This window comes from Anser anser (genome assembly GCF_964211835.1).
Source record: "Anser anser genome assembly, chromosome: 11".
NCBI lineage: Eukaryota > Metazoa > Chordata > Aves > Anseriformes > Anatidae > Anser > Anser anser.
Window position 1 is genome coordinate 20,252,421 of NC_139732.1, and position 16,254 is coordinate 20,268,674.

The 16,254-nt window shown below is 37.5% G+C and overlaps 1 protein-coding gene across 8 annotated transcripts in view; it reads left to right on the top strand.

The window, feature by feature from the left end:
* CDH13 (cadherin 13) overlaps nt 1-16,254 on the top strand; it is a 493,014-nt gene that overhangs the window by 414,865 nt on the left and 61,895 nt on the right. For all 8 annotated transcript variants that reach the window (XR_014588949.1, XR_014588950.1, XR_014588951.1 and 5 more), the window contains one exon: nt 16,057-16,239. Coding sequence is in view for 5 of the 8 variants with exons in the window: in XM_083851524.1 (XP_083707650.1) it covers nt 16,057-16,239 (183 nt within the window). In the remaining 3 variants the exon portion in view is untranslated. The remainder of the gene's footprint in view (nt 1-16,056; nt 16,240-16,254) is intronic.

Below are 16,254 nucleotides of genomic sequence, written 5' to 3' on the forward strand. Positions count from 1 at the left end.
CTTAAATAATAATTGAAGCCATGAGTAAATAAATCCAACTTTGCCTGCAGATGTTGAACTCTAATGTCCTTTTACTCTAACATAGCCACTGCCTGATATTAATGGCAGAAACAGTTTTATCATGCCCCACGCTGGGGCTGACTGGTAGTCTCTAGGAACTGTTTTCTTTCCTCTAGCCATATGATTAAAATACAGTTCAAATCAATAAATCTGTACAGTTTCTGTCAATGGTAAGTGTTCGCCTAGGGGTCTTCTGTGTCCCAGAGGTATTTCTTTTCTTCAGTTCTTCTGTATTCACCAGAGAACCAAATTATGATAAGTCTTGTTTACCTAGGCCACCCATTGAGGTTGTTTTTGGACTGCCTGCTGGAAATGGAGTGAGCAATAAGAGCACAAAAACACACTCGTGGGCTGGTAGATAGAGATATAGATGTTAGCAGTAAGATAACTCTCTTAACAATTTTGAGCTCCAGCATAGCCTCTGTGAAGGGTTTGCTTTAGGAAGGTTAAATATTTAAGCATGCATCCTTTGCTCTTTTGCGATGTGAGCAGGTAACAGTATAGGGTGGATCACAAAAAGAGTTCTAAGATCTGATGTGATTTCAGCTGAACTTCACCACTTTTCAAGGATGTCAGGACTGCCTGTTTTCCCTTTTCCTGAATGAAGATCATCTCAGTTGATTGATAAGGCAATATGTGAGCAACTAATCAATTTTAGATTCTCTTTCCTCTAGTAGCAATTGCTCTAATGCAATCGATTAAAAGGAAATTTTAATGATATCACTAATTGTGCTTTTAAAGGAAACATGACAGCTACTATTGAACTATTAATTTATTATTTCCCCTGGTAATCAATTTGGAAAATCAAAATATTATTATTTTTTTAAAGTGATATCTCCTGCAGTGTCACTTGTTTTTTCCTAAAATTAACATGTCATCCTTGGAAATAATGGTAACATAGAAACAATGAAGTAATTGTATTCAACCCATAACTTTTTCCACTTCCCGTTTTCTGTTATGGGAGATGCAAGAGAAAAGCAGTGTTCCTGCCTGAATTCGGCAGAAAGTAGTGCATGTTTCCATGCATACATGCAGACAAGACAAGCATCTAGTTGTTTCTGTAAAAGACTCCCTTTAACAGCAAGTATGAGACTGTAGCTGTCTATAAATGCAAACAGACTAGGCACTAGTCAGCAGAAATAAATGTGTTCAGCTGCATGTTGCACATCTGAATTATTTATTCAGAAATAATAAGCATGGTTTGTCAACACTTACACAGAGGATTATCTGTGTTACATAGTAAAGCTATTGTCATGTCTTTGCTGACTAATTTGTAAGTGTTCAGGGAGCACCTTATTCACTTTTAAATGCCCAGAGTCCAGGATATAGGTTGAAGCTCACTTATTCCATAAATTTATTTTTCTTAAAGTCATAAAGTATGGGCAGCATTACAAATGTGAATGCTACTATTATAGGATCATAATTTAAAAATACCAGTGTTCTCAGAGGGCTCCAGCAGTGTGTCATTTCCCTGCTTTATTAAAATGAATGAACAGATGTACAATTTATTTCTGCTGAACTATCATCTAAATTCATAAGCTATTTCTCATGTGTCTGAAATCCGTGTTGGTTTCCCATTTTCTTTGCCTCAGAAAAAAAAAATAAAAAAATTACACTCTCACATTTATCACTCTGGGGATATAAACGAGAAGTATACTCTCCACTTCATTCACTTTAGACTAATATCCTCAATACAATTTAAATCCCATTTCTTCAAGCCTATTCAGCAAAACCCAGGCAGTGGAACACCCCAGGATCCGATTGCAAAACTCCCTTGCCTTCTACATTGAAGGCTGGCAGGTGGACTCTGAGGACACTCTCTGTTCTCTCTGACAGAATGAGGTGGCACTCGGCTGTGTTTAATCTTTTTGGTTGGCATTTTGAATGCCAGTGGAAGCTATGCAATTTCTTAGCAAATAGTTGGGGAAAAAAAAAAAAAAAAGAAGGAATAGATAATGACAAGTAAGAAGGAGAGGTGAGGAGGTCGGTCATAATTGTAGTGAATTTTGCAGCTAAGGAACACACATCAGCTTGCCCCAACCACTGACAAAGATATGTTTTATTTGTCTTGTGGCAGCGTACAAGCATGGCAGGTGCTCCCTGGAAGTGATAAACAAACAAAACAAGGCAGTGCAGAGATTAGATGGAATAAAATTATGGAGGCTTAAAAGCACATGAAACAGACACGTTGCCATGGGAAAAAATGAGTATAAAAATCCCAGACAGTGCTCTCAGCCTATTGCCATTCTTATTTGTTGGCAATGTTTGTGGGCAATGTAAGGGTGATATTTTGCACTAATTCCATGTGAGGAAAGAGTGGATAATATGCCCTGGGGGTGCTGGCAGCATTTCTTCTGTAAGCTGTGTTTCTAAGAGTTTGTATTGTAAGCGAGCTGTAAAAATTTTCGATAGATTTGTAGTTGACAACAGAATTCTCAGGCTCAGATAGTTTTTTTTCTTGTTTTGTTTTTATTTTTCCCTAATAAAAATCATTTTGGCAAAGGGAATAGTGGAACACAATGTGAATCAATCTGCTTTCTTCATTTCATAGTTGCTCTAGAATTTAAATGCAGGCCTTTAAATACTTCTTTGCCAGACAATTCATGAATATCGTGAAGTAATGGTAGAGATTTTTAAAGAAGTATGATTTTCTTTGGAAGACTTCTCTGTAGTGGCAGGACCAGTTTTTCCCCATGCAACTGCTCAGACAGAGTCGTTAATTCCTTAGCGAGAGGGGAGGAGTTATAATTGGAGCAGGTATTTACAGTGAACACATTGCAGACAATCTCAAAACAATTAAATTTGGGTATCTGGTTCTGCCATTCTTGTTCCCTTTCAGTCCTTCCTTAAACTGAGATCATAATTATTTTCCTCTCTCTTTTTCTTGTGTTTTCTTGCCAAAAGAGAATGTTACAAGATAGGAAGGCAAATGTCAGAAGTATAATTTTCATCTTTTATCTGCAGAAGGGAGGGCAAATGTGATTTTGTAGCTAGATACTGTACCTCTAGCAGTCAGCCCTAAATCCATTGTGCTGAAGAGTCCTGCATGGTGGGGAGCTTGAGACTGGGAACTCAGTGAAGGATTTCCTTCCTATTACTTGGTTTGGGGCAAAGACTAATTTTATTTTATTTTATTTTATTTTATTTTATTTTATTTTATATTTTATTTTATTTTATTTTATTTTATTTTATTTTATTTTATTTTATTTTATTATTTTATTATGTTTTATGTTATTTTATGTTATTTTAGCAATCAAGTTAGCTTCCTGGAAGTTAATGTGTACAACTGCATTAAAAATGTTAGAAAGCTGTGAAAAGTGCTTCGTTACCCTTTCTGGTTTGGATCTTGGACTTGGTCCTATCATGAAATCTGCAGGGGAAAGGATCTCAAGATATAATGACATCCTGTCCTCCTATCTGTACAATTTCTAGTATTTGTTTATCTTATTTACCCCTCAAGAGATTTGAAGGTTCAGTCTCCGTGGTCCCCCAGCAATCTATATCAGTACTTCAGCTATCCTGAAGTTTTGACTCATCTGTGATGGGAATTTTTCTTGCCTCCACTGAAGCCCATTGCTTCTTGGCCTTTTCCACTACGAAGGTGGCACACAGACAATTCCCTTCTCTACAGCAACCCCGTGTGTATTTTTGCTATGCAGGTTGGTTCAAGGCCAGGAGTTTGAGAAGTCTGCCTGCTCTCCAATTGCTCTTTGCCTTCTGCACTGCAGGCAGGAAGCGGGTGCGGTACTACAGCTGGGGCTCCCCAGTGCTGAGCAGATGGAAGATTTCCTGCTTCTGTCTTGCACACTATACTTTCTCTTACACATCTCCATGCAGTTTTGCTGTTTTCACAGCATTAAATTGCCTTTATTGTCCACGATTCTTTTCCACTAGCACAGTAAGTGACAAAACTAACATCTGCTATATGTGGTTTCTTCTTCTTTCATCCTCACTGCAGGAGGGGAAAAGCGTATGGATTTTGAGCACTTGGATGCAGCTGTTTATTTTCTTCTTATACGTGTAGTTTTGTGTGTAATACAGAAAATTTAATTAAATCATCCAGATGTTTTCTTTTTAGTTGTTTTAGGTTTTGTTATGTAACCGGCTGAGGATATTTCATACACAAATGAGAATGTATAAGCAGTGGCTAGGGAGCTTTGTGTCATATCTAGGCACACTGTGATCTTCTCCATGTGATTCTGCTAATATACCTAACTTCCGACCTGCAATTAGCCCATAGTTCCTATTTTGGGTTTCTCTTCAGCTGTGGGAGTTTGACAGCTGAGTCAGACTTTCTGCCTTGGGCAAATGTGCAGAGGGGCCTAGGAGGAGATTCATCAATTCCAGAGTTAGTTCAAGCAAGTTTCGTTAAGCGAATGTTTTATAAGTATATAGCATTTTTCATTCCAAAGAACCCCAAAGGAACACACAGAAAATGGATCCTCTCCATGGGCAAGCAGAAGATTAAACTGCAGCTTTCTGCTGCTTGCAGGGAAAATGGAGTCTTAAGACTTCATTTCCTTTATTAAAGGATCCTACTCAGGAAAGCTGCTTTAATTTCTAAAGGACCATGTGCAATAACAGCTAACCCTGGTGTTGTAGTGTTACACTCAAAATCTTGTTGTTGGGTAAAGGGAAATCCACTTTGGCCAAAATTTTATTGTTAGCATAATTGAAAACTAATCCAAGGCTATCTGATCCAAACAATCATTATTAATCCAGATATAATGACAACTGGAAAAAAAATCCTCTATGCAGAAAAAGTGTCAGTAATGATAGTAATACAGTTATAAAATTGTCACACATGCTTCTTAGTTTTTACTGCTTTTCCTGCTGTGCATGCTCACTCTTTCCTGGTTCCTCTGGGTCTTAAAGTTGGTGGGTCCAACTTGAGTCCAAGTAAAACAAAATTGCAGGCAGTTGGTGAATAGTTCCTACAGAGCAAGCCTGACCAGCCTCTGTCCTGAGGCCTTGCAAACTCACAACTTAGGGCTATTACTAGTAATGGCAATACCGTGTTCCCATATCGCTCTGTGTTATCTAGGCTGCAGTTAGCACTTCACCCTTTATGACAGCACTTTAGGCCCTATTCATAGAAAAAGAAGTTTGAGTATCATGGTTGATGCGGAGTTCGTGCAACTGCGGCCCCGTGTCTTCACTGCTGGGGGAGTGAGCGAGTGATGTTCTCCAACACATTTCAAAGTGTGATGGAAGCTCTCCATCATCATTAGTCCACTGAAACTGTGTTAACCAACCCATCTGTGTGTCAGAAGGCAGAGACAGCGGCTGTGGCAGCAGCCTCTGGACTCAGAATAAAGAATATCAGTGATCATCAGGATTGTTACATAGGATGTAAAACTAACCAGTAGGAGTCAAACTGATCTGCTGGGCCTTTGTATTCATGTGAGAAGTGCCTAAGGCTTTCAGGGACTAGTAAGGGATCTCTTTTATAGTTCATCCCAGACACAGTGTGCACTGCTTCCATCAGGGCACACACAAGGGTGCTGGGCAGCCTCAGTGTAGGACTCTGGCGTATCACAAGTAATCAAAGCCTCTTTGCCTGGAAGAAAAATGAAGTGGGACTCAGCTAAACAATATTTAAAATCTACCAAAGGCAAAAGAAGAACTAAAATCTGGCAGTGGCAGGAGGTACAAATGGAGAGAACTAAGAAGGCTTCTCTGAGCCACCTCGAGCATGTGTTACCAGGAAAAATGCTCTGAGCGATGAAAGCGTGTGTGTGTCTGTGAGGATGTTTATTATACCGGTTAATACAGGAATCTCTTCCTCCTCTGTTTTTTCTTTCGCCTACAAAGCTCAATGTCCCTGACTTTATGAGTGAAAATATCACAAGTAATTGAAGCTGCAAATCCCAGCAGAATATTAAATTAGAAATTAAGCAAAAATGCTCATCAGTTGGAGCACAGGAATGCTGGGCAAATTTTCTAATGCAGTGGTACAGCAATTGGAATAATTTTTTCCTAACTGCTTCACTAACTAAATTGATTGAATTAAATGTGTTCTGTGGTGCTAGCTAACCTCTGACCCCAGTTACTCAGGATAATCAGGGGGGTAATCAGCCTGCCATGATCTGAGCTCCAAAGGAACAAGAATATTGTAAGGTTCAGGGAGCCTACGCTGGCATTAATCAGATGTCATCAGGGCTTGATTATAAATCCTAAAGACCACCAAATTGATACAACATGGTTTAATTCACTAAAAATTAGGTATCTACATATTAGTCACTAAGCAGAATATCTGAAAGTGATTGCTTTTCTACTAAGTGAAGTCAGGTGTCAATGCTTTGGAATGTCGCACAGTTTAGTAATAAATATAATGATCAGCATCAGCACAAAAGTAGCATTAGCCAGATTAAAAAAGATTTTGTTCTAACCTCAAATAGATTTTTCCTCCTGTTGGAGTTTACAGCTCCACCGAAATCATTCCTCATGTTTCAACTCTAATTATGAGCTTACTCAGAAGCAAGAAATAGTACATGTTTCAAGCTACCTGCTAACACAGCATTTTTCTCACTTCCAAGGGGAGAAAGTGTGGCTGCCTACAGTGTGTCATACAGCTGTGTATAGAAATTAAGTGATATTTATTGTCCCTTAAAATTACTTCCCTCAGAAATGGCAAGCTCAGTTGAAAAATCTGTATCTAGAAATTTGTGTTAGGATCCAGTTAATTACTGGTGTACTTGCTTGCTTTCTTTGGGAAGAGTTCAGTGTGGCAATTTTGATGCAGATGTATTAGCATATTACGTAGATACTTGCTACAGAAGAAGGGGAAGCAGTCTTAAGAGAGAGTAATAGCACAGATGCTTAATAAACTAATTTTCTTCATACATGTACTGACTTAATGAGCATTGATCCTCATGGAAAAGCCTTTTTTTAATGTAAACCAATGATATTATCAAATGCTTATTTCTCTTATTGGTGTCACCTCTATTTCCTGGGAATTGCCTTTATTTGCAATAGAAACTTGGTTTATTTGAAATTGGAGGCCTTACACCACTTCTCGAGGATTTTTGAGCACACTGCCATGTTAGCTGTGTCTGGGATGAAGAAATTGTATAAAGTCTGGACATCCCAGCAAGTCAGGTCCAGTGAGTAGCTGCTGTGTAGATGCACTGGACTTTCTGCATATGTTCAGACTAACTGTGGAGCAGATTTGTGCTGGGCATGATTTTCCTTACCTTCCATGAGCACACTGCAGTGATGATCTTTACAGACACAATAATCACGATGTGCCATGCCACTGGGACAGGCCATTTGCTGTTAATGTTCAGGTAATCTCTGCAGCCCATACAAGGTAGTTCTGATAGGCTTGATCCACTGTATATAAGCTTCATGGCGTGCACAGCTTTCTGTCCAAAGCACACATATGGTGCCTTGGCCTGTCTTGACCTCCCTTTTAATTCTTGGTGTTCAGACACACAAAGTGAGGAGCACTGCCATCAAACTTGTAGTCGTTCACCTTGTCCAAACAGCTTAGAGAGCTATTCAGTAGCTTAGAGAGAACTCAGTATCAGGATATATCAAAATCCTTGCTTCATTCTTTATCTTCTCTATTAATAAAAAGAACCAAATGGTACTTATTTATTTACAGCAAAACTTATCCAGCTGAGGTTGAAAAGGTGTTTGTGTTTAAGAAGGCTGTGTGTACAGAGAATGTATGGTTAGGTGTACATAAATTGCAGGTGAAGAAGTGAAAGAGCTCTCAATGTTCTGTCTGCAACATTCTAGACAGGAAATAAGCACACAATGGGCACTTACAAAAGAAATGTTTCACTTTCCTTTTTTACAAATATTTTTCTTTCAAGAAGAGATGAAATGAGCATTGGCAAAAAGAGCTGGGCAGTGGGACATGGAGACCGTGGGTAACCTTAAAACAGAAAGCAGTGAATCCATTTAGCATATCTTTGCTTTCTTCCTGACCTTTTCCACATCTGTTCAATGCCAAACTGTGTAGCTGTCTGCTCCATGCTTCAATCACTCTTCAGCACTGTAGGTCTCAATATATGCTTAAATCTCTTGTGTTTTCAAAGCAGGCCACCTCAGCTGCAAGTGAACTCCTCTCAAACTGCCTTTTGAAAGCTCACATCACAGTGCTGTATGGGGAGGCTTGGATCATTCCATGGTTATTAGTCCAATAGGTTTCAGTTATTTCTGTTATTCTTTCTTCTTGACCTTGGAAAAAGAACTTTGTTGTTGTTGTTGTTCTAATTGGGCTGAAGACCCCAGGACCTATCTGTTCCCTTGTCAGATTAACTAACAAGAGCACTGTGGTTTCCTGGATGTTCAAGATAAAATCAAGATGTTTCTGCTATGGGAGGAAAAAACAGAAGAGAGACTATTAATCATGAAAATTCACTTATGCCTGTGATCTCTGAACTATTCTCCTTGTATACATTTATATACCTCCTTTTTGATATAGCAGTAATATTCATATTCAGTGTATATTGTGCAAACAGGTTGTACGCTAGATAATTTGCAAGATAGTAATGTGTATGCAGTAGAAGAAACTATGGGTAGTAGACTTCATTCATTACTTTCCTGGCAGGCTTGGAACACTTGTGTTCAGATGGACTGAAACATGGAGTGTTGGCCTACATTCTCCTTTCCGCACCCAGTTTTCCTCAGAAAACAAAATGCTGGCTAGAGATTTCATTTTTAAAATTCAGACAAATTCTGTATCACTGCAGATAAAACTGCCTGTAAACTTCCATCTGTACCTCCTGCCTCCACTGGCACAGTGTGAAACCTTGCAGAGTTCTTATCTGCTTCCAAAAAAGAGTTTTCAGATCGGACTAACTTCAGTCGGCTCTCAGCTGGAGGGGCTTGTAAATCTAGGGCATCTCATCCTCATCACTTGGCACAACCTAAAATGCCAGAAGTTTGGGGAATTGATGAAATTCACTGCTAAAATATTTTAGAGATACCAGTTACTTTGAATGGTGCTGTTAGGCACTGCTCACCAAAGACAACGTGAAGAAGCTTAACCACTGTCAAAACATCTGTTGTTGGCAGCATGGGTTGTGATCAGCTGTAAGCTGGCACAATGAATAACTATCTTCTTGAGAAAAAATTGCAAATATCTTCTCTGACTGTCATTAGCCTCAGTGAGAACTCTGTGTGGAATGCTTGTAAAATATTTCTGCTCCTAAAATGCAGTGGAAGAAAGTGAAAGAAAAATCCAGCTATGGTCATTTTATTTAAAAAAAAATATATCCAGGATCTTAGAAAGAAAATAGTCTTTACACTGCTCTTGATGGGGAGAGCAATTAGGAGGAAATAATATTTATCTGGGTTGGCTGAATACATCACAAGTGGTCTCAAACGTGAAAAGCAGATTTCTCCCTGGTCCCTAGGTAACACTGATGCTGAACCAGGTGAATAGGTGTAGTTTGCTCTTTCAGGCTTGGTCAGATCATCATTTTCTCTGATGCTGTTGTTTTAAACATAAGGTATGTTCTATCTAGAGGGGTGTGGGAGGAGATTATTTGGCAAATAAGAAAAGAACATCACTATTTCTTTGATTTGTTCTCAAAAGTACCTAAAGTATAGTAAATATTATAGTGACCTTTCTGTCCACCTGGAGAAAGAGTATTTTCTATGATCTGACCCATCATTCTAGAAGTATTCATTGCATTTAAGGATATTTGAATTATTCTAGAAATAAATGAATGCATGTTGTATTTATAAGTGAAAAAAGAGAATGAATCCTTTCTAAATGTTTTACATATGCTAAAAAAAAAAAGTCTTCCTTTTGAATCTTTAGACCTCTGTACTACATTTGGTGTATTCCCATGAGGTAATAGGCTTTGATGCAGGCATTCAAAATATGATTAAAATATGTTAGAATTCTCTTTTTTCCTTCATTCCAGCTTCATGAGCTGGACTGAGAAGTAGCCAAAATTTTGTGTAAGCAAAGGTCTTCAAAACAATTCCCCAAAGTGGCTATTTCCAAGTATCCTTCATCGCTTACAGTCTCTGAAAGGCCTTTTACTCTACTGCAAGCACGTAAATGAGGGGATAGGAATACAGCATCAGCTCTGAAAGAAGTTTGAGCCACTGTTGTGGGGAAAGAAGCAGAAAGAAAAATTCTTTTCATTCATTTGTGAATTTTATGAGTATCTTACTCTATAAATCTCTCAAGGTTTTCTAAGATTTATGATGTCTGCAAGAGGAATAAAAAGCTCTTCGCGTGGCCACTTTGGCAAATTAACAGGCAATTCCTGCTGCACCCAGCAGGTCATTCATCCATCTATTTTACCCTGTTACACTTGTGTTCTGTCCCTGCCCTACTCCACCATGAATCCTAATACCTATAGAGTTCTTCAAGAGATCCAACCAAGTCCTAGCGATAGCTTGGCTTCATTACGGTGGAAGACTGCTCACAGGAGGATTTGTACATGGAGCATGGGGAAACAGCCTGATTAACGAGTTTTGTTTCTTTGTTTGCTGCATTACTTGGACTTCTTAGCAGTGCTTTTCCAAGCAGACTGATGAGCAGCAAAACAAGATAAAGTCATGCTGAAACCCTCTTGCCGTTCCTTTCATCATTCATGCATATAATATCAGCATTACTAAGCATCTTTGTGTTTTTCAATAACAAGGCACAAATTTATAGAACCTGCAGAAATTGTAGCCATATTACAGAGAGCAGAATTTAATCTCTGGCCTTCCATTTAGCTAATTAATCCTTTGGATTTGTTGCTGTTTTTGCAGGCAGCAGCATTTAGTGGGCAAAAATATCCATTTGGTCTTTCATTACTGAGAAGTACTTCTGTTTTGTAAAGTAACTGGCCTGTGCCTTGAAACATCACACAGCATTTACATTGCATAGCCTGTGAAATTCATTCGAAAGTAAAAAGCGAAAATGCATCCAAAATGATTACGGTCAATTTCATACGTTCAGAAAGATTTTTTCTAAGCTACAATTGAATTCTTTCTGTAATTTCAGTAAGGAGATGGAAGAATATTGTGTCCTTAGAAAAAATACAGAATAAACTGAAAGATGCACTTTAAGTTAAGAAATAATGTAGCGCCTACAAGCCAGCATTATAGCAGTAAGACAATGACAATTACTAAAGACTGTTCAGGTGACTCATAGCTTTAATTTGTGTTTTGCATCTAGTTTACATCATCAAATTCTTGTCATGCTATAATAATGCTTTATATTTACAGAGTATCTTTCACCTAAGTGGCTTCCAAAGTGCTTCGTACATTGCTCCATGTACAGATTACATCAATTTAATCCATTACATTAATACAGCTATCTCTGCAGTGAGGTACAGCAACTATTCAAGTCCATATGGCTATGCGCAGTTTAAAGAGAGAGAAAATACCTTCAAAATCTGTAGAAGAGATTAGGGAGAATGTAATTCTAAGTTACAATTTGCCCTGGCCACAAAATTAAAAATAAAATTGCTGGTGTGAAGAGTTCAGGTTGGCTGCAGTCAGTCAGGTTTTCTGTTTTATGGCCCACCTGGGGCCCCCAATACTAGGCCAGCACATGTGGTCATTGCACTGAAAAGGTGACTAAAGAATCATCAGAATCACTTAGTTCCATGCTCTAATGTTATGCTAAGTATTTCCACCTAGTATTTATTTCACCTGACTCACATCTGAAGTCTGATGAGCTCTGAGCACCAGATTACTTGCTTTATTGTTAGCCAGCAAGCTGGGCTTGGTGTCCCAGTGAATTCCACAAGAAATTCCACATTACTGACACAACATCCTAATTCCTGATTGCTTGAGTATGCAAACCTTTGTAATTACTCTAAAAATCTTTTTGTCCTTGGAGATATTCCAGGTACAGAGCTATAGAAAATACATTATTTTCTTAACAACAAAATATTGGCCACTCAGGTGCACACATGCTGAGTGACAGTGTGTGAAGTAAAAAAAGCCTAAGTAAAGACAAACAACAAACAGATTGCAAAAGATTGAATAAGCTTGTCTTTGTATTTTCAAGAAAGTAGATAGAAAAATGTGGTTGCAAAAGGTGGTCTTCAGTGAAGAAGGACAAATACAATAATATAGTTTCCTCGGAGAGTTTGTAATGGAGCTGTGTGAATTAACATATCCCATTATTTCTCATCTTTTGTGATATATAGATGGGGAAACAAACAGATGATGATAACACAGAATACCTTCAACTGGAATGTTGCCCTGATTAATGCAAACTGATGTGCAGTTTTAATTTGGTTGTTCTTGACTGGGAATCACAGCGTGTAGAATCCTGATGAGCCATGGGGTAGTGATCACCAATCCCAGACACGTTTATCTCACGTTGTGTTTGCTGCTTGTGGCAGCTCTTTGATTTAGGTTATGTCAGCAGTCCACTCTGAGGCAGACGTTTTTCTGTGACTTCATAAGGGCAATAAGGTTATTCCTGCATGCTCATGTCATTGCTGGACAACAAACACTGAGGTGATTCTGATACAGTTAAGTGCACTTGTTGTTCTGCACTCTGTTCTCTGCCCAGTAAAAACAAAACAAAACGAACACCAAAAAAAAACCAAAAACACCTCACTTGTTATGGAAGCTTTAAATAAGACTGTTGGATAAGAAATTGGATATAAACCTCCAAATATAACACACTGACTAGAACTTCTAGTCTGTATTAATGATAAACATAATTATATTTTTGTTAACATTAAAATTAAATGTTTAAATGACAATAAATGACAATTAAATGACAATGTGGCATATCACTCACAGAGCAAGTTAACCTTACATATTCAAATGCTCAGTTGTAGTAAATGAACATAGCTCCTTCCAGCCAAACGCAGCTCTGTCCCAAGGCCTTCCAAATTATTATTTTTAATATGGGTCCAGATTATGGCAGTTTAAATAAAGTTCTGAACTCATCTATTTTATTCTTAATTTATAGAGGTGCTTAGGGGATGTGCAGATATTTAAAAGGAGTAAAATCAATTAATTCATGATCCAATTATTTGTGTTAGCCCCTATGGGGTTTTATTTTAGAGCATTGGATCAGCATCTCTCAGTTAAGCACTGTGCTTTGAGAATGTAAAGCTTTCATTTTGAAATATGATGAACCTGTGGTTATCTCTTCCCTATCTGCAAATTTAATTCCTTTTTTTTTTTGTCCTTTCATGGTTTTAAAATTCCCTTCTTGCCTTATGTTTTTGAAAGGGATCTCATATAAATGCAACAGATTTTTCTAAATAACAGGAAGCTTATTTTTTATATAAAGGTGACTGAACAGGCAAAAGAGTTCACTTTCTAGATAATATGCCCTATATTTTTCTGGGCCTCTATGTTTCACAGTAGATATTTAGCTTTTGCAATCACAAATCTGTGATTTATTACACTTTTCACGTTATAAATTTAGAGTAGACCCATATGACAACTTCTGTGATTTGATCATTCTGCTTTTTCATCCATCTTGAACAGATTTTAGTCTAATGTTCCAGACAGCTTCAAATACCCCCTGTGTTTATACGGTAATTTCTAAAATGTAGAGAATGCTAGGGGTGAAAGTACCACTATGCTTGGAATTATCCATCTTGGCACAGCCTTTGCCCATAGACGTTGTCATTTCCTTGATCTGCAGGTGTCAGAAGCTCTGCAGTTTTATGTCCCTAGCAAGTCTATGTGCCCTTTCTGCATTGCTAATTCACTGCAACTGAAGCTTCTGAGAGCCCTTCCTAAGTAAGGAGAAAATAAGAGTGCTGAAGAGAGCCAACCCCAGCTGAGATACCTTTGAATTAGATATCCTTAAAATGACATTAAATATTTTTTGAGATAGGTGGCACATCACAGCAACCTTTTCCATCACAGTTTGTCACTGGTGGACAAAGCATACTAAATTTATCTCACTGGCTTCACAATTATTCATCTAAATAAAAAAGACAGATTTTAAAATATTTAACCCTAACAGGTCTAACTGTTCACCAGGTGATCCAGGAAGTATTGAACACTTAGCTGAATCAGACTAGTGGACTAAGGACAAGACTTTTATGAAAGATCAATATGAATTAGGAGCAGATACCCAGTCAAACCTAAGAGTTATATTCTTTAGTTTTCACTTCCTGAAACCTAGGCACTAGTTTTTTTTACGTAGTTAAATAGGAATTGTTTGGTATCGAACACATGTTGAGAAAAATTCTGACCGTTATGGGTCAGCTGATGTTTTTTATACATGTTCAAACTGAGGCAATAGGAAATAACACAAAAATGTCAGACTAATCACTTATTTTCAATTAGAGTAAAAGGTATCCAAGTATGCTTTCCAGTGACAACGTTTTTTGCTGAGCAGGAAGGAATACAATCTTCGTAATCATTCCTCTGTTATTTTCAATATTCTTAATAGAGCATTTCTCTTGATTCACTTCAAAGCAAGAGAAAATATTGTTATATTATCATTTAAAGTTAATTAAACTGCAAATGAGCTTAATGATCTGTCCAAAACAAAGCTCAATCACAACCTGTTACATATTAACTATCAAAATCAAAAGAACCTTTAAATTCTTTGTTAAATGTACCAAAGAAGAAAGAAATAGCCAATCATTAATGTCATCCTTTTATAAAATCAGATTTGAGGCTGGATAACTTGAATTGAATGCACACAAATTGAAAAAGGGCTTAGAAATGTAAGTCAAATCTGTTGGAAGAAATAAATTAAAAAAAAAAAAAAAAAGATAACAGCAAATGTAGTTGTCTCCTCTGTAATTTACTATCAGGAAATATATTTTACCTACTATATGCCCAGATTTTGAAATCTCTATATTAGTAAAATACCATTTTTCACATTCTCACAGTATCTTCTGTAGTGTTATGACGATGTGGTCTTAAGACAGAACATCTGTCTATTCAGGTCTTGAAGTCACTGGAGTGATTTTTGCTCTTGAGTGATATATCAAACATTGCCACTGACAATGTAGCTTTTCAGTAGTGGAGGTATATCAAAACCTATTGGTGTCATTAAGGTTCGTAATTTTGGACTTTTGAAGGCTTAATCCCCAGAAATGCTAAGATTCCCTAATAAACCAAAATGGTACTGCTGATGTTCAGCTCTTCTGAGGATTAGGTATGTTATCATTCTGGTTTATCCAGCTCTAAAGCAGGTATTATCTTATCACTCTTACATACAATCGTTTGAGCATGTCAACTGCAAGTATTTGAAAGGTGAGGAGTGTTATTAAGTCTGACCCTTACAAGCTTTTTGAATGTTTTGCTTAATGTTTTTGCTATATAAATAAGATTGATGTTATACACTGTTTGGCTGGACACTAAACTAGAATTTTCTCATATAGGGTTTGGCCAGCTGAATAAGACAGCAATGCAACAAACTTCACAAGGTCATAAAAAATTCTTCCACTAAAAAGAGAAAGTAACGCTGACATAAAGTTATACAGACAAAGTGATAGCATAGCATGTTCAATTATTTTAGTGTCTTAGAGAAAACCCACCTGCCTGCCCAAAATGGCATGGGGACACTTTTTGTGAAACCCGTTTTACATATTGATAACAGTATAGTGAACAATTAATAAGGATGTGGAACTTTATAAAAATAATAGTCTGAAATGCAAGACTGGATTATTTGTAAATAATTACATTCGGGGACAAGAATGGGCTTTATTAGATAGCTTCCTGTGGTGCATAGATTTGAGTGTAGTTCCCATTCTGGCAGCACATGCATCTATGCAATCCTGTATATATTTTCAGGATTCACTTTTCCAGTAATATGAGATGAACTGTCTTTCTGTGGTCAGAATCTTCCAAAGCTTGATTACTATCATATTACTATTTATCTGCTCTTCATTGAATGTAGAGCAGTAACGTGTGCTACCTTATATTTCATGGGTGATAATGTATTATTTAGAGCCAATAACATTCAGTTTTACTCAAGGATTACATCTTTCTCCTGTTGTGATAAATAATTAATGCTGGCTTGTATATCTCATCTACGTGGTCATTAATTGAAAATACTAACAATTTTCTCTACATTTTTTTTTCTAGTTTCAGGCCACAGTAAAAGAAGGAGTCACAGGTGTAATAGTAAACTTAACTGTAGGCGACCGAGATGACCCAGCAACTGGAGCGTGGAGAGCTGTCTACAGCATTATTAATGGAAATCCAGGGCAGAGTTTTGAAATCCATACCAATCCTGAGACTAATGAGGGAATGCTCTCTGTTGTCAAAGTAAGTAAAATTTGC